The sequence below is a fragment of the Diaphorina citri genome, unplaced genomic scaffold (genome assembly GCF_000475195.1).
Source record: "Diaphorina citri unplaced genomic scaffold, Diaci psyllid genome assembly version 1.1 scaffold1786, whole genome shotgun sequence".
NCBI lineage: Eukaryota > Metazoa > Arthropoda > Insecta > Hemiptera > Psyllidae > Diaphorina > Diaphorina citri.
Window position 1 is genome coordinate 25,561 of NW_007379212.1, and position 25,407 is coordinate 50,967.

Consider the following 25,407-nt stretch of genomic DNA (forward strand, 5'->3'; position numbering starts at 1 on the left):
GCTAAGTCGGGACCCATTTCCGCCTGGAGAAAACTTCATCCTAAAGTCCTAAACAGATAAGGTTCGTTTTCTCGTATCCTGTCTTTTCGATTTTGGGAAGATGAGACCTCCATTGCTACAGTTCTCTCTATCAAAACCTCTTCAAAAAATACCCACACACAATTTTAAAGGCTGCACGATTCTTATCTGAGGAAGTGTGGTGGTTGTGTGCGGTACCTACACACCAGCCAGGTGTTAGGGGAATACACTATGCTTACCTGAGGAAGTGTGGTGGGTGTATGCGGTACACACCAGCCAGGTGTTGGGGGAATACGAATACACTATGCTTATCTGAGGAAGTGTGTGCGGTACACTTACACACCAGCCAGGTGTTAGGGGAATACACTATGCTTACCTATTAAAAATTTTCAATGTCTCATCTTGGATTTGTGCAAGATAACCCCATAAAATTGAGATGAAATGGTTAGGTAATCGTACCAAAAGTGGACATAATTTTCTCGACAGTAATTTGGTATTGGTACCTAAGATATATCAAACACAGATGCAATAAAAAATTCCTAGAGCTTGAAATCTTTTATGGGCAACCAAAATGTGAGGTTGAAGTAATAACCAAAAGTCATCAATTCATCACAGACGATAGAACCGCTTCTACCAGGGTACACGGACTATTCAAAAAAAAAAAAAGTATCATCATTAAAAATTTTCAATGTCTCATCTTGGGATTTGTGCAAGATAACCCCATAAAATTGAGATGAAATGGTTAGGTAATCGTACCAAAAGTGGACAATTCTCGACAGTAATTTGGTATTGGTACCTAAGATATATCAAACACAGATGCAATAAAAAATTCCTAGAGCTTGAAATCTTTTATGGACATCCAAAATGTGAGGTTGAAGTAATAACCAAAAGTCATCAATTCATCACAGACGATAGAACCGCTTCTACCAGGGTACACGGACTATTCAGTCTCATTCGGGCAGAAAATTGAAAATCATTCCATCCCAAAGCGAAGCGCGAAGGTTCTCGCAAAATTCCTTAAAAAACCGACACGGTGGCGTGCCAAGGAAAAATTGAGAATCAAAATCACATTTTCTCTCAAGCATAGGAGTTTGCCGTTTTGGTTGAAGTAATAACCAAAGTCATCAATTCATCACAGACGATAGAACCGCTTCTACCAGGGTACACGGACTATTCAGTATCATTCGGGCAGAAAATTGAAAATCATTCCATCCCGAAGCGAAGCGCAAAGGTTCTCGCAATATTCCTTAAAAAACCGACACGGTGGCGTGCCAAGGAAAAATTGAGAATCAAAATCACATTTTCTCTCAAGCATAGGAGTTTGCCGTTTCGTAATGCACAGAGTCGTGCTTCGTTAGCGTCAAGTCCTGAGGAGTGGAGATGTTTTGATTCTTAATGTTCAGCTGCAAATGCATGGACGTGTTGTTATTGTCGGGACCGAAATCTTCTTTCTTGACGCCATCTTTGTATTCGAGTTTGATGGTCGTATCGTACTTGCCGTCTGGAATGAGAAAGAGTTGGTTATTAGAACGGACGTGGTTGGTTATTAGAACGGACGTGGTTGGTTATTAGAACGGACGTGGTTGGGTGAAAGAGCTCAACTATAATCCCGCAACTCATGACCTGATGAGGTCATGAGTTGCGGGATTACCTGCCTACAAGAAAGAAAAAGTTCGAAGTTTGATGTCGACGATTTTGAAAAAAAAAAAAATATATTCAACACAAAGGAAATTGGCTCCTTATTTTAGAGTCAATTGGACCTTTGGGTTCACTGAAATACCTACTTTACATATGTAAGTAGTTATTTTTGATGAACTTGTAACAAATGTAACATTATTTGTTTCTCCATAACCCAAGTTCTCCAAAGTTTGTTCTGCTCAACGGGTTGGCCCTCTGTTGGCCTTTAAGACTTTTTATACTCAGGGAAATAGAACATAGTGGATTTACACCCATCCAAGGTAAATAATATAATAATATAGTGTTTATTTATACTGTTCGCATAAACTAGTCGTAAAGTAAACTTTCTTCTTACCTAGATAGCTCTCCCGGCTGTCCCGGTCACGCCTCTGGTTCTCCCGGTCGCGCAGATACGCTTCCCGCGAGTTCCCGGTGCTCAGGTCCGTAGGCTCGTCCACATAGTCACACTCTAGCGGCTCGCTCTTCACCGTGGGCGAGGAGGCGAACGGAGACGGGAACGTGGGAGTTGTCGGTGTGGACGGGTTGGAATTGCCGGAGGACGTGCTCATCTGCTGACGGAGGAGGGAGATGTTCTTGATGCTCTTGAGCTCGCTCGGGTTTCGCAGGAACCTAGGGAGGGGAAGAGGGATGTTAGATTTAAGAGTCGAAATCGGATCGTTCAGATTTATGTGAAAGCCTTCACAAAATAAAATATATTAATTTCCTTCCTATCGGATAAGGTAGTAAAAAAGTTATCGCACTATGGGCCTTTTAATTTTATACTATATGCTGCCGGGTTGTGACAGGCCACGAGGGTCAAATACTGATTCTGGGCGAATAAATTTTCTAAGGATGTTAATCTCAAATTCAAAATGTGAAACATCTAAGGCCCGTTACGTCAGCCTAGTAAGCTTGGAGGTCTTCCTCCGCTAGTACAAGTAGTGCTTTATTTAGCTTTCTCCTCCTGTCCACTCTTCGATTTCAAGACAATAACACCTCCGTTGTTGCACTTCCCTTTCTCAAAGCGGTAGGCTAGTAAGCTTGGAGGTCTGCCTCCGCTAGTATAAGTAGTGCTTTATTTAGCTTTCTCCTCCTGTCCACTCTTCGATTTCAAGACAATAACACCTCCGTTGTTGCACTTCACTTTCTCAAAAAAAGTAATGTAGATTGGAGTACGATTAGAACTTAAATTAGAATGCAGTACTTACTGGTAACAATGTCTTTCCCCTTGGACCTTGCGCAGAATGTTCACCCTGTAGTAGTATCTGAGGGCCCGCGACATCTTGTCGTAATTCATGGACAGGTGATTCTTCTGGATGCCCCACAGTTTGGCCAGTCCTGGCGGGTCGACAATTTTGAACACGCCTGACTCCCGATTCTTCCAGGCGATGTAGTTTGTGTACCGCTGCATGGAGTCGTTCAACAGCTGCTGCAGGAAGTCCCACAGGAGACGACCGTCTGGGAAAAGAAACAAGAAACGTTTTATAAATTAGCACGATTAAGAAAGGTTAACAAGGTAACATGAAAGTATTTTAAATTTTAAAGTGATAGTAAAGACGGTACAAGACCTAAGGGAAGACCTAGATATCGTTATGAAGACACTATCAAGTTTGATGTTGGGAAGAAACAAGGAAACTGGGAAGATATAAAGGCTAACCAAAGGTATAGCAATAGAGTCTAGTGGAGGGGCTTTGTTCATCGACCTGTCCTATAGGACAGAACGATAATGGTTATGTATGTATGTAGTAAAGACGGATCTCGAATATATGAGACCTTGGTTAGACTGCAGGGGTAAAGGGACTTTTCAGTCCAATCCCAGCAAGATAAACAAGGTATATTCTATTCTAAACCCCTACCAAACAAAGTGATTAACCGAATTATAAGAGAGTCTCCGAATGAGTTATGGCTTGCTGCTCGATGATGAAGACTGACACGTCCGAAACAACTGTTCTAGTCTGCCCCCTAGGCTGAGAGTGGTAAATGTGAGGAGGCGAGTAGCTTGTCGCAGAATGTACGGTAAAACTCCCATCAATAAAAAACTGGGATTAAAAAAGAGTTGAAAAAAAACTATTGAAAAACATCAGATCATTAAAGTTTTCTCAATGATTTTTCGATGAATCATGAAGATTTTTTCCTGTAAAAAAGCTAAAACCATACAACTAAAAAAAAAAATGAAAAAAAATCACTCTACTCACTGGTATTAGGTTCAGTGACGGATCCCGGCGAGTCCGCCGGGTTACTGAAGAAGGACATGGTCTTGTTGAAAGCCACATGGGGAGACTGAGGGGGCGACGACGAGCCTGGACTATCGTGCAGTAGCGTAGGCGTGCGGGGGGTAATGCTGATCTCCGGCACTGGTTCTGGTTTGGGGGGCCGACTAGTGGGATGGTCTTTGCTGTCTTCCTGGTCGGAGTCACTCTGGTTGCTGCCGGAACTGGCGCCATTACTGCCCGCGTAGCCTGGGGAGAGAGGAGACGGTCGGGTTGAAATAGGTTCTTCAAATTAAATTGATCCCAAGGGCAAGGAAAACCTAGACCCTTGACAAATGGAGTGTGCCTGAAGGTATGTGATGTGTTCCAAGCCACTCGACTCCCCCGATATCATCGGGTGAAATCCGCCTTTCAACCAATGAGGTAAAAAAGGAGGAAAAGTGCGATTTGGTGAAATGACCCCCAAATCCCTCATAACAAAAAGACCACCTTAGTTTGACACAAAGCTCCCAAATTGAATCTCCTTAGGGAAAACAGACAGAACAAACAATGCCACCTCCTTAGAATTATGTAATTTGAGTATAAATTACTATGTTTAATGTTTTTTAAGGTTCCTACCCATCTATTAGAAGGTAATTATGTAATATGCTCAGGATTCGAGAATTTCATGGGAAATGTACGACCAAAGGCTGCCATTTACTAACAAAATTTTGGAAAAGCTCACAAAGAGTTGGTTGGCGTTTCTCGGGAATGCTATAAAGTGGAAATATTTTAGGTCATCTTGAAGGGCATCCCTGACCATAGTATAGAGTTGTAGACGCTGCTTTAGATGTCAGTTTTGTCAATAGGATTTCCTGTTAACTTTTTCCTCAACTATGGGCCAATAAGTAAAACAGGATTATTGTAAGTACGTATGTTAATCTATGATGGGATGGGATTCCACGAAGTGGCCTAAATGAAACCTACGTAAATAGGTTTTCCAAGAAAAAATCCACTTTCATTACATCGCGTCGATGAAATTCCTTAATCAGACAAAAAATATTTCAATTTTACCTAAGTTCCCTGACATGCAAAGGCCCATTAGAGCCCGTTTCCACTAACTAGTGAGTTACATCCTTTTTTGGGGGGGGGGCGACAAGTGGTACGGGCTCTTACTTGAAGTAAACTATTCCCCCCCCCCCTTTATTACATAAAGTAAAGGTACAATGTACATTTTTTTTTTTTTTTTAATTTCTAGGTACCTTTTTTTCAACTTACCGTGATCTCTGGAGATGGTGGGGTAATGGAAGATGGACGTGCCGGTGGAGGTGTGAAGTGTGGTGGGGGTGGACGTGGAAATACTGGAGGAGTCTAGATGTCGGGGGGAGCCGCTCTGACTGTCAATACTAGGGGCGGGGCTCAGGGCCACGGAATTGCACAACTGAAAGCAGAACAGACGATTTCATAAATTAACATTTAACCAACCTCAGTGGTGAAGTGGTTAGCGCGGTAGACTCTGGATCTGGAGGTTGGTGATTCGAGTCCAAATCAAGTCATAAAATTTAGCGTAGTGAATTGAGCGGGAAACGACATTTGTGACAAGCATTTATGCTTAACACAATTGAAATTCCTCATTTTACTTTAATAGTCAAAGTTTAAATTTCGTTCTATTCCACTAAAGATGGCGTTTTGAAAGGTAGCAACCTAGCCAGTATCCCCTCAAGTAAACGCTAAGTCGGGACCCATTTCCGCCCGGAGAAAACTTCATCCTAAACAGATAAGGTTCGTTTTCTCGTATCCTGTCTCCTCTTTTCGATTTTGGGAAGATGAGACCTCCATTGCTACAGTTCTCTCTATCAAAACCTCTTCAAAAAAAAAACCCACACACAATTTTAAAGGCTGCACGATTTTTATCTGAGGAAGTGTGGTGGGTGTGTGCGGTACACACCAGCCACGTGTTAGGGGAATACACTATGCTTACCTGAGGAAGTGTGGTGGGTGGGTGTGGTACACACCAGCCAGGTGTTAGGGGAATACACTATGCTTACCTGAGGAAGTGTGGTGGGTGTATGCGGTACACAGCAGCCAGGTGTTAGGGGAATAGACTATGCTTACCTGAGGAAGTGTGGTGGGTGTATGCGGTACACACCAGCCAGGTGTTAGGGGAATACACTATGCTTACCTGAGGAAGTGTGGTGGGTGTATGCGGTACACACCACCCAGGTGTTAGGGGAAAGTGAGGCGTAACGGGACTGGACGGGAGACAGTAGGATTCCCGGATCATAAGCTGAAGGATGTTGTACAGGAGATCCCCGGCCCCCGGACACCTCTGTCCTAGGTCTTGTTTGGTGAGGAGACACAGCGCTTTGCCTGTGGAGGGGGACGATAGGACCTTAGCAGTTACAGTTCCCTCTGTCAAACCTCTTGGAAAAAAAGAAGCAAATCTGGGTAAGTTTATAGAGCAAGCTTTTCCATCAATTACCTAGTATGCCAAAGTTCGTTTTGTACGCAACTAGTACGCAATAAAAGGTAGGTGTGTAGACACTAGGAACTACCTATTCGTAGGTATTTATAGGTAACCATGTGTTTAGTTAATGTTTTTTCTACTCTCTGCATTACATTGTTTGATTTTTCTTGCCAATGAGGGACATGCTACGGGATGGGCAATGGGCATTCTATAGACATTCTATGCAGTTGTTTCATTGATAAAAAAACAAGTGAAGTTGTAAAACTGAGGGACATTCTACGGGATGGGCATGCTACAACACAGAGACATTCTATGCAGTTTATTTCATTGATAAAAGCCGAACGAGGTTGTAAAACACTCATTTTTGAAGGTTATTGAAAATGGCTTGGTCATGGTGGTTTCGGACGAAATGAGAATATGCCCAAAGGGGGCGTCATTCAAAAAAGTTTGAGAACCACTACTCTAGCTCCTCTAGCCCCTAGGTGTCATTCAGTCACTCAGTACCTATTTCGCTTCCATTAACAACGTGTGCATTGTTCAATAATTAACGCAATGTGGATTTCTACATATTTATTTACTCAGACATGCGTCTGTAAACTATTTATACATAGTTTCTATAGGTACATAATTATTTGTGTACATATTTGTATACAGGGTGGTTCAGTGAGCTGTAGAACTTACTGAGAAAAAAAGGACCTTATGTATGTCTTTTCAACACACTTAAGCGATCTCAAAATCCAATGAGTAAATGATGGTCGTTTTTGTCAATTTTTACTTTCTATTCACTAAATCGGACAAACCGTTAGGGTGAAACAGAGTTAGGTATACGTACGTATTTACTGCCTGAAATTTATGTTGTGTCTTTTGTAACCCAAAATTTTTGGACTGTCAATAAATTGTATTGCTTGTTTCTTGCTACCTATCTCTCAGATAAAGTAGGTGAATGAAAAATCGTCCAGTTAAAACTGAGAATGGAGGAGTTGCAATTGGGAAAATATTATTAATAAAAAGTCGATTCCTACGTAAAAAGTTGTGAAAAAACCGAATCTGAGGCCAACACTCCGAAAAAGTAACTTTAAAAGGTCGAAAATTCAAATTTGAATTGCTGTTCTAATGAAAAACTTCAAAGAGTTGTAACGTCAGATTTCACGTCAAAATGCGCAGAGACGCTTGCGCACAAACAAACGAAGCGGGAGTTATGAATTATGACGTCATCGCCTACGGGAGCGTATGCCGTGACGTCAAACTTCACGATTTACCGGTATTTTTTTAATCGATTTATCTCAGTATGTAGAAGTCGTAGAAGAAAAAGAAAAATTCCGTTGGTCCTCATTTTTCCTGCTCTATGACTTTGAAACATCACCCAGTAAGCGCGACTGATATTATTTCGTTTCTTCAACAAGGGTATTTTGACGTATCCTGGTGTCCTGTATCACTATATATATATGTCCTGTTTAAACTATACCTATGAAATATATAAGACCTTGTTTAGACTGCGGGAGTAAAGGGACTTTTCAGTCTCATTCTGGCAGGATAAGCTAGTTATCTAATTGGCTACCCAGAGTGGTATAGAAAGCTTTGTGTCAAGCCTCATTCTGCGGATAAAGATGCGGCGGGTAAACAAGAATTAATCCATGACGGTATCAGTGACACTAGTGAAGCCTGGATTCCTGGACCTAGTCTAATCAGTACAAGCATGCAGATTATTAGAGAATTTCATGGGAAATGTACGACCAAAGGCTGCCATTTACTAACAAAATTTTTGAAAAGCTCACAAAGGGTTGGTTGGCGTTTCTCGGGAATGCTAATAAAGTGGAAATATTTTAGGTCATCTTGAAGGGCATCCCTGACCATAGTATAGAGTTGTAGACGCTGCTTTAGATGTCAGTACTGTCGGTATGTATGTAGATTGGAATACATACAATTAGAATTTAGATTGAATTACAATACTTACTGGTAACAATGTCGCTCGCCCTGGACCTTGCGCAGAATGTTCACCCTGTAGTAGTATCTGAGGGCCCGCGACATCTTGTCGTAATTCATAGACAGGTGATTCTTCTGGATGCCCCACAGTTTGGCCAGACCTGGCGGGTCGACAATTTTGAACACACCTGACTCCCGATTCTTCCAGGCGATGTAGTTTGTGTACCGCTGCATGGAGTCGTTCAACAGCTGCTGCAGGAAATCCCACAAGAGACGACCGTCTGGGGAAAAGAATGAAGAGACAGGGACTTATGAGCAAAATTTGGAACGTAGGAAATACCTACTCGTACTCTCGTACATAAAACGGGTTATAGTACATACCTATACATGAACTAGGTTTGATTTAAGTTTGTGTTTTTATCATTTTTAAACCGTTGGACTTTTTCGTGGGTGTGAAACAAACTGAGAAAACCAAGTCTTCCAAACGTAGGTACAAGATAAAGAACTTTTTGCCAGCCTATAATTATCGCTTGGAAGGTTCTGTACAAATATAGAAGGGCCCGAATTTTTTAAGGTGGAAACTCTAAGTGTAGTGATTTCTCACCAAGATTCCCGTCCTAGGCGAAATTTATTCTAAACTGCTCGGTTTCGGTCAATTCCCAGAGAAAAAAGTAAAAATCAAGGTAGCAATTCCAAACTCACTTGTATTAGGTTCAGTGACGGATCCCGGCGAGTCCGCCGGGTTACTGAAGAAGGACATGGTCTTGTTGAAAGCCACATGGGGGGACTGGGGGGGCGACGACGAGCCTGGACTATCGTGCAGTAGCGTAGGGGTGCGGGGGGTAATGCTAATCTCCGGCACTGGTTCTGGTTTGGGGGGCCGACTAGTGGGATGGTCTTTGCTGTCTTCCTGGTCGGAGTCACTCTGGTTGCTGCCGGAACTGGCGCCATTACTGCCCGCGTATCCTGGGGAGAGAGGAGACGGTCAGATTAAAATGGGTTTTTCAAATTAAATTGATCCCAAGGGCAAGGAAAACCTAGACCCTTGACAAATGGAGTGTGCCTGAAGGTATGTGATGTGTTCCAATCCACTCGACCCCGAGTGGAAGGGAACGCGTTTGCTCCTACGTTTCAGGATGTAGATCAAATGTGTCCGTGGGACAAGGTTCGAGAATTTCATGGCAAATGTACGTCCAAAGGCTGCCATTTACTAACAAAATTTTTGAAAAGCTCGAAAAGAGTTGGTTGGCGTTTCTCGGGAATGCTATAAAGTTGAAATATTTTAGGTCATCTTGAAGGGCATCCCTGACCATAGTATAGAGTTGTAGACGCTGCTTTAGATGTCAGTACTGTCAATAGGATTTCCTCAACTATGGGCCAAGAAGTAAAACAGGATTATTGTAATTACGTATGTTAATCTATGATGGGATGGGGGGATTCCACGAAGTGACCTAAATGAAACCACGTAAATAGGTTTTCCAAGAAAAAATCCGCTTTCATTACGTCGGGTCGATGAAATTCCTTACTTAGACAAAAAATAATCCAAATTTTACCTAAGTTCCCTGACATACAAAGGCCCATTAGAGCCCGTTTCCAATAACTTGTGAGTTCCATCTTTTTTTTTTTTTTTTTTTTTTTTTTTTTTGGGGGGAAAAGTGGTACGGGCTTTTTTTCTTTTCCCTTTGAGAAGCAAAACCTATCCCCCCCCCTTTTCTTTATTACAAAAAAGTAAAGGTTACCAATGTTACATTTTTTTTTTTTTTTTTTTTCCCCCCCCCCTTTTATAAAAAAAAAAAAGAAAAAAATATTTTTTTTTTTTTTTTTTTTTTTTTTTTTTTTTAATTTCTACCTTTTTTTTCAACTTACCGTGATCTCTATCTCTGGAGATGGTGGGGTAATGGAAGATGGACGTGCCGGTGGAGGTGTGAAGTGTGGTGGGGGTGGACGTGGAAATACTGGAGGAGTCTAGATGTCGGGGGGAGCCGCTCTGACTGTCAATACTAGGGGCGGGGCTCAGGGCCACGGAATTGCACAACTGAAATCAGACCAGACGATTTTATAAGTTAACATTTAACCAACCTCAGTGGTGAAGTGGTTAGCGCGGTAGACTCTGGATCTGGAGGGTTGGTGGTTCGAGTCCAAGTCAAGTCATAAAATTTAGCGTAGTGAATTGAGCGGGAAACGACATTTGTGACAAGCATGTATGCTTAACACAATTGAAATTCTTCATTTTACTTTGATAGTCAAAGTTTAAATTTCGTTCTGTTCCACTAAAGATGGCGTTTTGAAAGGTAGCAACCTAGCGAGTATCCCCTCAAGTAAACGCTAAGTCGGGACCCATTTCCGCCTGGAGAAAACTTCATCCTAAAGTCCTAAACAGATAAGGTTCGTTTTCTCGTATCCTGTCTTTTCGATTTTGGGAAGATGAGACCTCCATTGCTACAGTTCTCTCTATCAAAACCTCTTCAAAAAATACCCACACACAATTTTAAAGGCTGCACGATTCTTATCTGAGGAAGTGTGGTGGTTGTGTGCGGTACCTACACACCAGCCAGGTGTTAGGGGAATACACTATGCTTACCTGAGGAAGTGTGGTGGGTGTATGCGGTACACACCAGCCAGGTGTTGGGGGAATACGAATACACTATGCTTATCTGAGGAAGTGTGTGCGGTACACTTACACACCAGCCAGGTGTTAGGGGAATACACTATGCTTACCTGAGGAAGTGTGGTGGGTGTATGCGGTACACACCAGCCAGGTGTTAGGGGAATACACTATGCTTACCTGAGGAAGTGTGGTGGGTGTATGCGGTACACACCAGCCAGGTGTTGGGGGAATACGAATACACTATGCTTATCTGAGGAAGTGTGTGCGGTACACTTACACACCAGCCAGGTGTTAGGGGAATACACTATGCTTACCTGAGGAAGTGTGGTGGGTGTATGCGGTACACACCAGCCAGGTGTTGGGGGAATACGAATACACTATGCTTATCTGAGGAAGTGTGTGCGGTACACTTACACACCAGCCAGGTGTTAGGGGAATACACTATGCTTACCTGAGGAAGTGTGGTGGGTGTATGCGGTACACACCAGCCAGGTGTTGGGGGAATACGAATACACTATGCTTATCTGAGGAAGTGTGTGCGGTACACTTACACACCAGCCAGGTGTTAGGGGAATACACTATGCTTACCTGAGGAAGTGTGGTGGGTGTATGCGGTACACACCAGCCAGGTGTTGGGGGAATACGAATACACTATGCTTATCTGAGGAAGTGTGTGCGGTACACTTACACACCAGCCAGGTGTTAGGGGAATACACTATGCTTACCTGAGGAAGTGTGGTGGGTGTATGCGGTACACACCAGCCAGGTGTTGGGGGAATACGAATACACTATGCTTATCTGAGGAAGTGTGTGCGGTACACTTACACACCAGCCAGGTGTTAGGGGAATACACTATGCTTACCTGAGGAAGTGTGGTGGGTGTATGCGGTACACACCAGCCAGGTGTTGGGGGAATACGAATACACTATGCTTATCTGAGGAAGTGTGTGCGGTACACTTACACACCAGCCAGGTGTTAGGGGAATACACTATGCTTACCTGAGGAAGTGTGGTGGGTGTATGCGGTACACACCAGCCAGGTGTTGGGGGAATACGAATACACTATGCTTATCTGAGGAAGTGTGTGCGGTACACTTACACACCAGCCAGGTGTTAGGGGAATACACTATGCTTACCTGAGGAAGTGTGGTGGGTGTATGCGGTACACACCAGCCAGGTGTTGGGGGAATACGAATACACTATGCTTATCTGAGGAAGTGTGTGCGGTACACTTACACACCAGCCAGGTGTTAGGGGAATACACTATGCTTACCTGAGGAAGTGTGGTGGGTGTATGCGGTACACACCAGCCAGGTGTTGGGGGAATACGAATACACTATGCTTATCTGAGGAAGTGTGTGCGGTACACTTACACACCAGCCAGGTGTTAGGGGAATACACTATGCTTACCTGAGGAAGTGTGGTGGGTGTATGCGGTACACACCAGCCAGGTGTTGGGGGAATACGAATACACTATGCTTATCTGAGGAAGTGTGTGCGGTACACTTACACACCAGCCAGGTGTTAGGGGAATACACTATGCTTACCTGAGGAAGTGTGGTGGGTGTATGCGGTACACACCAGCCAGGTGTTGGGGGAATACGAATACACTATGCTTATCTGAGGAAGTGTGTGCGGTACACTTACACACCAGCCAGGTGTTAGGGGAATACACTATGCTTACCTGAGGAAGTGTGGTGGGTGTATGCGGTACACACCAGCCAGGTGTTGGGGGAATACGAATACACTATGCTTATCTGAGGAAGTGTGTGCGGTACACTTACACACCAGCCAGGTGTTAGGGGAATACACTATGCTTACCTGAGGAAGTGTGGTGGGTGTATGCGGTACACACCAGCCAGGTGTTGGGGGAATACGAATACACTATGCTTATCTGAGGAAGTGTGTGCGGTACACTTACACACCAGCCAGGTGTTAGGGGAATACACTATGCTTACCTGAGGAAGTGTGGTGGGTGTATGCGGTACACACCAGCCAGGTGTTGGGGGAATACGAATACACTATGCTTATCTGAGGAAGTGTGTGCGGTACACTTACACACCAGCCAGGTGTTAGGGATTACACCTATACAAGTATACATGTTAGTACCTCATCCTCATCTATGCCTAAAACCTGAGAATAGGTAGGAACATAGGAAGGTAGGTAGGTACTATACATAAACATCCTCCTTAATGACTGAAAATCAAGTAGGTACCACAGCATCAATCATACCCAATGAGCCGTGACCATATTTCCAAACGTAAGAGGAAAAAAAACAATATCAAACCAAGAAGCAGAGGAAAATTGAATTTTCATGGGAGAAAATCGTTTTCAAGGTGAACCCCTCCAGACGGAGTCCCCACTTTTCGCTCTAATGTGTATTAGGTAGTCCAGAACACCTCTAATGTGTATTAGGTAGTCCATAACTCTCGTTCTGATTTATGGGATTCTATCTATGATTCTATGAGATGATTAATTTGATTCTTTATGTCCGAAGCCACAATGTGAGTTTAAAGTCGGTTTAAGTTTAACTCTCGGATTAAAAAATCTGATTGGCTAATTTTTAGCCCGTCCTTCCTTTATTATTACAATAGTAATAAAAAAAGGTATAAGGGACGGGCTATTGTATTCGCTTCGTCTGTCTGTCCCCATAGAAGGACTTATTCAAACCTAGTCGACCTATATATCAAATTAAAGGTCTTTTTTACCAGGAACACAAAAGTGGTGGTGCAAATTTTGTCCAGAGAACCAAAAAAACAGAAAAAAATGGTTTTTGGGGGATTTTTTTCACATTTTCTCACACAAATGAGCTCTGATCTTAAAATTTGTCGCGACGACCTATGAACTAGGAATGTTTTATATAACACTTTAGTCGTTATTTTAAGACCGCTTTTAACGTCGTTTCTGCCCCAGACGGTATAAAACCATTTTGCCCCAAAGCGTCAGGCATTGTATTAAGCACTCATGAAATCGAAAAAACCTCCGTACTCTTCGAAAACAAAAGATAAAAGAATCAACCACAGATCAAAACAAAGATAACACTTGCAGGAATACCTTTTTGATTTTTTGAAACGGCTGTAGAAGGATAAAACCCCCGCCCCGGTTTGGCCACAAGGACTTCCAGTTTCTGTCTTTACTCACCTTTCTGCATCAAATCTTTTGGTCGAAAATTGTGTACCTAATGAGGTAATTTTGGGTACCCCAGCTCCCAGTCCAAAACTAATGGTCGAATATTTTGTGCCAAATGAAATGAGGTAAAAAATTTTCGATACGTTAGCTCTCGGTCCAGTATCTCAGGTTATAAGAGAAGTGGTAGGATCCAAACTAACCTACAAGTCTCCAAAAGAGATCAAAAGATGGTCAAGATAAGCCAAGTTCCAATGTCACATTAAAGTTGTGGTTCTAGAACACAAAATGAATGAATTAGATTTTGCTGATCTGAAATGTTTTTTTTTTTTTTTTTTTTTTTCTATCGGGTCATCTCCATGGTAGAATTCGACGCTGACATCTTTGCTGCAGGCAACTGTTACGACCAGTACCAGTACAAGCAGTACTGGTTGTTCTGCCCGTATGCGTATCGGTTGCCGGAGGGGCCCATCTTGGCCAAGGATCTGGCCGTCGAGTACAAGTACCTGAGCAATACGAGTGAGTGGTTCTACATTGCAAGGAAGAACGCAGAGAAGGTGATCAAGCGGGACAGGAGCCTGGCGAGAAGTAAGGGTTTTGCTTTTATGTTGTTTGAATATTGTAGATTTTAATTTTTTTTTCCCCCTTTAAAGCGCTTTAACACTACGTACAGTAGGTCGTTCGCGCATAGATTTTAATTAAGTTTGTAGATTTTGTAAAATTTTGCGTACCTATTTAGACTAATTTACCTGCCAGACTCTAAAAAATATATCTAATACCTACCAATACCAATCAAAGGCGTTTAAAAATAAAATCATTGTAGAAAAAAAATCAAGCTGTGGTGAAATTAATAAACATGAGTTTGTGAAAGCTTATTGCTCAAAGTCCCAGCATTTTTATTTTTCTCCAATTTGTGAATTTTTTCGTCTCTTCAGCTTACTGCAAAGAGATTAAAATAATCCTCGCCCTGAAACAAAGGAAAAAATAGTCCGACAGCGAGCATCGCCATTGGTTGGGTGGAAGAGCACAGTGAGAATTTTACCACTGTATAAATAAAAAATAAAGCCTTATAAAAAGTAATAAATAGGTTTTTTTATTTACATAGGTTTACATAGGTTACAAAGGTACAAACTTACATAGGTTTAAATAAATAGGTTTAAACAAGGTTTTTTATTTACATGTGTTTAAACTATACCTATGAAATATATAAGACCTTGTTTAGACTGCGGGAGTAAAGGGACTTTTCAGTCTCATTCTGGCAGGATAAACAAGGTATATTCTATTCTATTCTATATTTATTTAAGTCTATTTACTGAAGTAAGTTAACAACCTCAGCTGTCAATCACTCTTTTGTCACTGATGTGATTGGATTGTCTATTCATTAGAACTAAACACCAGTCATCTCAATCAGGTGCTATAGGTACTTATTGTTTGCTGAGTTAGTGCTTGCTGCTGTCCTGGACCTAATTCTGATGAATGGGTGATGGATCTAGGCCGTATATTTGGCCTTGTTTGTAAAACGTAGCTATAGCTACGTGCAAGCATCACAAATTGGTAACTGCTGTAAATAGGTAAATGTAAACATGCAGTTTCTTTGTGTTATTATGTCACGACTTTGGTACTCACTGCAGCATTGTAGGATTTTCCCAATATCTCAATAATCCTAAAATCCAATGTTTTTTTTTAAGAGGTTTGACAGAGGGAACTGTAACTGCTATGGTCTTATCGTCCCGAAATCGAAGAGAGAAGGAAGACAAGATACTGATAGAGGAAATTGTAACAAAGGAGATAAGGTCCCGAAATCGAAGAGGTATATGGAGAGGATAGGAGAAAGCCAGCCATCCCTAGAAAGAAGAACCTTATTTGTTAAGGATAAAATCAGTCCCGGGTAGGAATCGAACCCGCAACCTTGCGCTTACATAGCAGACGCGCTACCATCCGAGCTAACTAGGCTGGCGACAATAGTCGAAGAGGTAAAACTATATGTTGTCGAGTTCGTGTGGACGGTTCCGTCGACATCGATCGATGGCCGAACGACTATGTGTGGACACACCTTTAGGACGCCTACAAAGAATTAGGACCTACATGGGGTACCTCCATGTCCTTCCAATAGACAGAGATTTCCTTTATTTTATAAAGCTGTGTCCACACATGGTCGAAGCCGTCAATCGATGTCCACTGAAATCGTACACTGACTCGACAACATAATAGATTCATTTCGCCGATCAACCATCTATCGAGTACGTGTGGACACAACTTTAGAAGACATAACTACCTACTGCCTCCATTCTACATTCGGATGCCATATACCTGAAGGTGACATCATAATTATGGTCTCTGATGTATATTATAGTCGTATTTCTAGATATAACACATAATTATGTCCACAGACACATAATAAATTGTATGTCTGTTATATTGTGATAAATTTGTTCACGCCCCCTGTCCTTCCATTGAATATAGGTAGCCTCTTGATGTATACCTATGTACCTATAGCTTGAATTTGAGCGAATGGAATGGACTGAAATGGTCGAACAGAGACGCAGCGCTCCGCAAATTCGGATGTTCGTTGTTACGTACTTTGCGCGCGTGCACATTTTCTCCCTCAGCCAACAATAGCACATTTTCCCCCAAGAGGTTTGATAGAGGGAACTTTAACTGTTAAGATCTTATCGTCCCGAAAGCGAAGAGAGAAGGAAGACAGGATAGGAGAAAGCCAGCCGTTCCGAGAGCGCACCTTATCTGTTTAGAATAAAATCCGTCACGGGTGGGAATCGAACCCGTGACCTAGCGCTTACAAGGCAGACGTTAAGAAATTGAGAATTTCAACGGAATCGGTTGTACAACGGACAGGGAAGATTGGCCCGAGCTGCATTGGCATCAGTTTCATGTTGGCCTAGTCCTGAAAACAGAGGAAAGTGGGAGAAGGTCAGTCCAAGTTTGGTTCAATGGTGATTGAATAAGGAAATATGGGCACATAGGGGTGGAAAAGAAGAACTATTGGATAAACAGAAGTAGAGTTGTAGCGTAAAAAAATTTATTTCCAGAAGTATGTACCTACACTCTGAGTAGTCTGGGTTTACAGAGAGCCGAGATGAGAATTACTTTCCAATTTCTAACGCCAGAAAAAACCTAGTAAGTACCTATATTTATTTATTTATTTTATTTAATATACCTTATTTATACTGTCGGCTAAGACTAAAAAGTCCCATTATGCCAACAGTTTAAACAGGCCTAATTGGCCCGAGCTGCATTGGCATCAGTTTCATGTTGGTCTAGTCCTGAAAACAGAGGAAAGTGGGAGAAGGTTAGTCCAAGTTTGGTTCAATGGTGATTGGATGAGGAAATATGGATACATAGGGGTGGAAAAGAGGAAGTATGTATTGGATAAACAGAAGTACCTAGCGTAGAGTTGTAGCGTAAAAAATGTTGTTTCCAGGTACCTAGGTATATCTAGAGAGCCGAGATGAGAATTACTTTCCAATTTCTAACACCAGAAAAAAAACCTAGTAAATACCAAGACATGTAGGTAGAATATCATAGGACGATAGGTCCTACCTACATGAACATCAACATCCTTAATGACTGAAAATCAAGTAGGTACCACAGCATCAATCATACCCAATGAGCCGTGACCATATTTCCAAACGTAAGAGGAAAAAAAACAATATCAAACCAAGAAGCAGAGGAAAATTGAATTTTCATGGGAGAAAATCGTTTTCAAGGTGAACCCCTCCAGACGGAGTGCCCACTTTTCGCTCTAATGTGTATTATAGGTAGTCCATAACTCTCGGTATGATTTATGGGATTCTATCTATGATTCTATGAGATGATTAATTTGATTCTTTATGTCCGAAGTCACAATGGGAGTTTAAACTCGGTTTAAGTTTAACTCTCGGATTAAACAATCTGATTGGCTAATTTTTAGCCCGTCCTTCCTTTATTACTACAATAGTAATAAAAAAAAGGTATAAGGGACGGGCTATTGTATTCGGTTCGTCTGTCTGTCTGTCCCCATAGAAGAACTTATCCAAACCTGGTCGACCTATTTTTTTTTTTTTTTTCCAAATCAACCCAACTAGATTGCTTAATTCCAGAGTTTAAACCTACAAACATACTTGGTTTAAACTTACTCTGTCGACCCGAGCATTAGTTGATAATATGCTTTTGTTCACGACGATGTAGGTAAGTATTACTTATAGATAGATAGATACCTACCTATTACCAGCGTAAGTGCGTAGGTAACAACTGATTTAAAGTCTGGGCGACAATATTTACCTATCAGCTGAATACTTGATAAGGTAAGTAGGTAGATACCTACATAGCTGGTCAAAACAAACAGTACCTAACCTACGCGATTTTACCGGAAAATGTAGGTAGAATGTTATTAGCAGGTAGCTTCACAGCTTCCTTACAATACAGCTACCTAAAATATACCTAGGTAGGTAGGTGTTTTATATGTAGATAGGTAGCTACCTAGTTAGGTAGGTAGGGGAACACGAAGCAAAATGGTACCTCTAGTGCTTATGAGGTCCCAACTAAAAAAAAAAATAATAAAAAAAAAAAATAAATAAAAGTCACACAGATATGTAATTTTGTAACAAAATAAAGCATTACTTTTGCAACAAATTAGATCAGACAAGAACGATATATGTATCACTGGAAAAAAAAAACTTAAAAATATTTTTATGGGGATACCAAAATAAAGACCGTTTTGCCCCAAGGCTGGGGCAAAATGGTCCTAAACCATATACACGCAAAACACCTTGGGGCAGAATGGACCCTGTGGCACCATTCTCTCATTAGGGTATAGGGTACCATTCTGCCCCAGACGGTATAAAACGATTTTGCCCCAAAGCGTCAGGCATTGCATCAAGCACTCGTGAAATCGAAAAAACCTCCGTACTCTTCGAAAACAAAAGATAAAAGAATCAACCACAGATCAAAACAAAGATAACACTTGCAGGAATAGTTCCTAGTCCATCCAAGAGAGCTCAGCACTTCCTGGCTCCTAAAAAGGGCGGGTGATCGTTTTGCCCCGATGTACCGTTTTGCCCCGTGTTCTCCTACTTGTAGGTACATATAGACCGTAAAATAATACAACGCATAATATGTAGGTAGATAGGTAGGTATTCCTATTTTGTCTACTTCCACTTAGCTACTTTAAACGAGTTATAGGTAGGTACCTAATAGGTACAAATTTTATAGTCAGGTATGTAAGTAAATTCAGATTAAGATGTAGGTATCAGCTATACCTATAAAGTTAGGTAGTAGGTATATTTATATTTAAACATGTCTTCTTCCAATCAGCTATTTAAAAACAGTAGGTAGGTAAATACCTACCTACCGCATACAGTCGAACCTGTTACTCGTCTAAGTGGGAAACCTGGATAACTGGGGAAAAAATCGTGGCCCCTTCATTTTTTACTAAAAAAAAAAAAACTCTTTCACTGGGAAAATCGAGCCTCTATAAGTGGGAATGACTTTTTCTAGATACTCGGTCTGGAGCCTCTGTAAGTGGGAAAGGTTGCCATTTTCCTAGATCCGGAGCCTTCTGCGGACCTCTGTAAGTGGGAATTTGTAGGAAAGCATAGCATATTCCTCTTCCTCCAAACCAGTGTTCACATTTACCTCTATAAGTGGGAATAGTAAAATAGCAGCCTCCCTAAGTGGGACACTTTTTAACTGAGAAACCTGGATAAGTGGGAAAAAATTGTCGGTCCCTTGGATTCCCACTGAGACAGATTCGACTGTACCTATAAATTTTATAGGTCTGTAGGTAGATTATGTAGTTCCTACCTACCATTTTGCTGACAGCTAGTCATTTCTTCATTTTACTTTGATAGTCAAAGTTTAAATTTCGTTCTGTTCCACTAAAGATGGCGTTTTGAAAGGTAGCAACCTAGCGAGTATCCCCTCAAGTAAACGCTAAGTCGGGACCCATTTCCGCCTGGAGAAAACTTCATCCTAAAGTCCTAAACAGATAAGGTTCGTTTTCTCGTATCCTGTCTTTTCGATTTTGGGAAGATGAGACCTCCATTGCTACAGTTCTCTCTATCAAAACCTCTTCAAAAAATACCCACACACAATTTTAAAGGCTGCACGATTCTTATCTGAGGAAGTGTGGTGGTTGTGTGCGGTACCTACACACCAGCCAGGTGTTAGGGGAATACACTATGCTTACCTGAGGAAGTGTGGTGGGTGTATGCGGTACACACCAGCCAGGTGTTGGGGGAATACGAATACACTATGCTTATCTGAGGAAGTGTGTGCGGTACACTTACACACCAGCCAGGTGTTAGGGGAATACACTATGCTTACCTGAGGAAGTGTGGTGGGTGTATGCGGTACACACCAGCCAGGTGTTAGGGGAATACACTATGCTTACCTGAGGAAGTGTGGTGGGTGTATGCGGTACACACCAGCCAGGTGTTAGGGGAATACACTATGCTTACCTGAGGAAGTGTGGTGGGTGTATGCGGTACACACCAGCCAGGTGTTAGGGGAATACACTATGCTTACCTGAGGAAGTGTGGTGGGTGTATGCGGTACACACCAGCCAGGTGTTAGGGGAATACACTATGCTTACCTGAGGAAGTGTGGTGGGTGTATGCGGTACACACCACCCAGGTGTTAGGGGAAAGTGAGGCGTAACGGGACTGGACGGGAGACAGTAGGATTCCCGGATCATAAGCTGAAGGATGTTGTACAGGAGATCCCCGGCCCCCGGACACCTCTGTCCTAGGTCTTGTTTGGTGAGGAGACACAGCGCTTTACCTGTGGAGAGAAACAGAAGCATGAGTTAGTTATGAGTAGAGAACAGATGGAATACAAAATCATGAGTTAGAATTTTGTTTTTGCAGAAACTTTCTTTTAATATTTCCTCTTTTCCTTTCTTTTTTTCTTCTCTAAGTGTCCCGAAAGTCGCCTAGTCGTGTGAACGTCAATAGGTTGACTACCTAGTCTTGTTTTTAAGGTAGAAATGCTATAAGAAAGTATAAAGCAGTGGTGGCCACTAACCTTACCTTCGGGAGCCGCAATCCCATAAGGTTGATTCGGGGGACCCACGCCGAAAGCGAAATTTTTAAAAGTTTTGGTCTACAATCTTTTCGTTCTTTTCAGTTCTAGGGGAATAACCAAACCCCGACCAGCGGATCTACTGACGTGAAGTTCGGTCACTCGATCAATTTACCATCACGCTCAATGTTATCCAACATCACATTTCGTTCTCTATTGAACGGAAGATCCCTCTGCAAGTCATAAACTTGCGAGGAACTGCAAAGTGAGAAGTTTTTCCTGAAACAAGAGTCTGTTTCTTGTGCAGTGTTTTTCTGTTACCTAAGGAGTTATAAAGAATTACACCTTAAATTACCAAAAGGTTACTCATAGAGACACCAAAGGGTTATAGATACATTGAATCACCAAAGGCGAAATGCAAAGTGAGAATTTTTTCCTGAAACAAGAGTCTGTTTCTTGTGCAGTGTTTTTCTGTTACCGAAGGAGTTATAAAGAATTACACCTTAAATTACCAAAAGGTTACTCATAGAGACACCAAAGGGTTATAGATACATTGAATCACCAAAGGGTTACACGTAGAGTTTAATAATTCGTTTATGGCACTTGCCTTTTCCTGTTTTGAATAAAAATTCAAACTTCTCAGCCAAAGCGGATACTGTGAGTAATAAGCGCTTATTTATACTTGAGACATTTATGTTAATAAGATGTTGGGATGTTATATGCGTTGATAAACAACTCAAGACACATAATAACTGTACATCGTTGAAGAAGAATTTTCGAGCGATTGATATTTTAATGAGGACCTGGAATCATTTACATAAATTAATAAAATGATTTGACTGAGAGTTTGAGAATCATTCACATCGTCGCTGTCAATACGAACTATCGTAAGTGCAAAATCTCTATTTTTCAGGAGAGCCAAATAAAGATTTTGGTGATCTTTGAAAATTAGACCTGGATTCATTTACATAAATTAATAAAATGATTTGACTGAGAGTTTGAGAATCATTCACATGATCATTATCATCATAATCACGATTATCATAAAAATCATAATCATCATCATGATCGTCATCAGAAGAAAAAATATTTTCGAGTGCTACCTACCTACAGTCTGCAGATTTAACTTCCACAGAGGCTGTTAACCTGCCTCCTTGTGAGGGTAGTGGTATTTAGTTGAAGAAATTTTAAAAACAAATTGTTCTTGGAGGAACTTTCTTTTTATATTCCCCTTTCAAATATGCCCCTTTCAAATGTTTTATTTTTAAATAACAGGGAAATATTTACATAGGGTTGTACATAGAACAGGGGTTCTAGAACAGATATAGCAGCTAGACCACGAAATGCCACTTACCGTTCATTTGAAACAGCTCCATGTCGAAGTTGGGCAGATCGAACTCTGACTCACACCATCATGTGCCCCTTTCAAATGTTTTATTTTTAAATAACAGGGAAATATTTACATAGGGTAGTACATAGAACAGGGGTTCTAGAACAGATAGCAGCTAGACCACGAAATGACACTTACCGTTCATTTGAAACAGCTCCATGTCGAAGTTGGGCAGATCGAACTCTGACTCACACCACCGCAGAAATGAGATCACATCCTCTCTATTCCATATCCGAGGATCACTCGCTGAAATCGAGGAGAAAAATCAAGGTTAGGAAAAACCGAGAAGAAAATGACGCGCTGGTAACGCGCTTGCTTGCCATGCAGAAGGTCCCGGGTTCGAATCCCACCATCGTCAAAAATTTGTACTCGTTTTTCGATTGCAAATATTTCAACGGGTTACTTTCTGGTGTTCTCGTGTTGACCCAGCACCTTAAATGGGAAGTATTTGTCTTCTTCTTGCCGATCTGATGAGAGGCATACTACGGGATGGGCATGCTACGACACAGGCCACAAGCGTCTAATGTAGCAGTTGTTCCATTGTAGCAGTTGTTCCATTGCTTCGAAATAAAGGCGGTGGAACACTCATCTTTAAAAAAAAAAAATCTCCTCTAATACTCACCTATATTGCCGGGTAGATGCGCCCTCAGTTCGCTCATGGGCCCCGAGGAGCTACTGTGATTGGCGGTGGAACACTCATCTTTAAAAAAAAAATCTCCTCTAATACTCACCTATATTGCCGGGTAGATGCGCCCTCAGTTCGCTCATGGGCCCCGAGGAGCTACTGTGATTGGTGGACCCGCCGGACAGCGGGAAGTTGAACGGGGGATAGCGCCAAATGAGATCCGAGGAGAAGAACGGTATTCGGTCAACGGGCGTGGAGAGGCCGTTCCCGTTGGTGCTGGAGGCGTTGGCCACGGCTGTGTTAATTGGCCCGTCAATATTTTTCATCTTGGCATAATTAGCCATGACATCCGAAGCAAATGACAGTAAGCCGGTGCCGATAAATTATAAAGAAACGGGAATCTAATACGTAAATAATTTATCTACCTATATTCATGTGCAAAATATTTGGGACAGAGTGGATTCAGAGCTTTTATAAATAATGCCTTTTTAGCCCGTTCTTCCTTTATTATTACGATAGTCATAAAAAAAAGGTAGGTACCTATAATAGTGCTATTGTATTCGCTTTGGTGTCTGTCTGTCAGTCTGTGTGAATGTCCCCATAGAAGGACTTATCCAAACCTAGTCGACCTATACATATATCAAATTAAAGGTCTTTTTACCAGAAACACGAAAGTGGTGGTGCAAATTTTGTCCAGAAAAGCCGGGCCCAGCTTGTTTGAGGCTTGGTAGAGGGAATTGTAACTGCCAAGGTCTTATCGCCTTGAAAGCGAAGGAGGACAGGATAGGAGAAAGCCAGCCGTTCCGAGAACGAATTTTATTTGTTTAGGATAAAATCCGGCACGGGCGGGAATCGAACCCGCGACCTGGCGCTTACAAGACAAGACAGACGCGCTTCCTAGCTCCCCCTTGGTTTGTTCAATGACAATCTTTTGCCTTGATCGTTTCAGACTTGGCCTGTGGAGAGAAACAGAAGGATGAGTTAGTTATGAGTAGAGCACAGATAGAATACAAAATCGCGAGCTAGTTTTGTGAGAAGAACGCAGATAGGACGAATTTAGTTTCCTGATTTGGTTTCCGGTAGGAAGTAGGAAGTTAAATTTTGAGTATCAACTATACTTTTTTGACATAAAATGATATTTAGTTGAAGAAATGGAACTTTGAACTTGCTGTGTTGGATATTCCGTTTTTTTCTTCAATTTCATCATATTACAGGTAGGTAGTATACCTAACTAATGCTCTGTTTAATCGAACATTGCTAGTACTTTCTTTGTTCCTATATGAAAAGAGGTGTATAAGTAAGTAAATACGTAGGTATTTGTATGACTAATAAATGGGTAGGTGAATACTAGAAACAATTAAGAGGTTTTGATAGAGGCAACCGTAATAACGGAGGTCTTATCGTCCAGAAATCGGAGACAGGACAGGGAAAGCCAGCCGTTCCGAGAACGAACCTTATTTGATTAGGATAGATAGAGAATCAAACCCACAGGAGAGAATCAAACCCACGACCGAGAACGCTTAAAAGGCAGGGTCTAAACTTCTAATTTTTTTCTTCCGTGTACAGACTTTTTCATGGCAAATTATTTAAAGGTGTAAGGTACACGTGCTTGTCAACCTAGTACTGATAACGCACCTACAAAATATGCGGAAAAACGAATTTTCCACGCCAATTAGAACTATTATCGTTCTGTAGAGCTACACTTGAAAATTTTACAGTTCTGAATTCCTTTTTCCCAGTTCGCGAGCTAAATTCTCGATTGTTTCCGTCTAAAAATACCTTCCTTATCTGAGAGAATAGGTGCTTAGTCACACTTTAGTATAGGCGTCAGGAAAAAAGACACTTACTATGGCTAAGAAGAAGCCGAAAAAAAGTCTTTCGTGCCTAGGTCTCTCTAGTCGACCCATCAAAAAAAAAAATAACAAAAATAGAAGATCATCTTTGTATCGATCAATCTTAAATCTGAATGGCTACTTTTTGGCTATACTCTTGATACACACTGTGTCTTGTGGACATGACTGTAAAGAACTATAGATTACATTAGTACCCAACTATACCTATACTAATATGTAGGAACCTATATCGTACCTACGTAGGTAGTTACATAGTATGTACTGTCATTATCAATGTAAGTCATTCACATCTCGGTGTCAATGTACAGTGTACAACTTACTATAGGTAAGTAAGTAGGGATACCTATAAATATATTGCATTATATAATTTTACTATGCCGGCCAATCACGCCCTATACTAATATGTAGGTACCTATATCGTACCTAGATAGGTAGCTATATCGTACCTACGTAGGTAGTTACATAGTATGTACTGTCATTATCAATGTAAGTCATTCACATCTCAGTGTCAATC

The 25,407-nt window shown here is 41.5% G+C and overlaps 1 protein-coding gene across 1 annotated transcript; it reads right to left on the reverse strand.

The window, feature by feature from the left end:
• Positions 1-787: 787 nt before the first annotated feature.
• Positions 788-23,384, reverse strand: LOC103517233 (ets DNA-binding protein pokkuri-like). Its single transcript, XM_026829404.1, has 9 exons — positions 23,147-23,384; positions 22,554-22,661; positions 20,598-20,785; positions 10,141-10,309; positions 8,977-9,240; positions 8,306-8,555; positions 2,051-2,325; positions 1,320-1,519; positions 788-1,089 (listed from the first exon to the last, which is right to left on the reverse strand). Exons 1-8 carry the CDS (start codon positions 23,382-23,384, stop codon positions 1,326-1,328), a joined length of 1,686 nt encoding a protein of 561 aa, XP_026685205.1. The 3' UTR covers positions 788-1,089; positions 1,320-1,325.
• Positions 23,385-25,407: the final 2,023 nt, after the last annotated feature.

Coding starts and splice junctions, on each gene's coding strand:
- LOC103517233 (XM_026829404.1), bottom strand. CDS start 23,384: ATGGCTAATTATGCCAAGATGAAAAATATTGACGGGCCAATTAACACA. Junction 8,556..8,976: donor CGTCACTGAACCTAATACAA/GTGAGTTTGGAA, acceptor TCTTTTCCCCAG/ACGGTCGTCTCTTGTGGGAT. Junction 2,326..8,305: donor GGCGAGCGACATTGTTACCA/GTAAGTATTGTA, acceptor TCCCCTCCCTAG/GTTCCTGCGAAACCCGAGCG.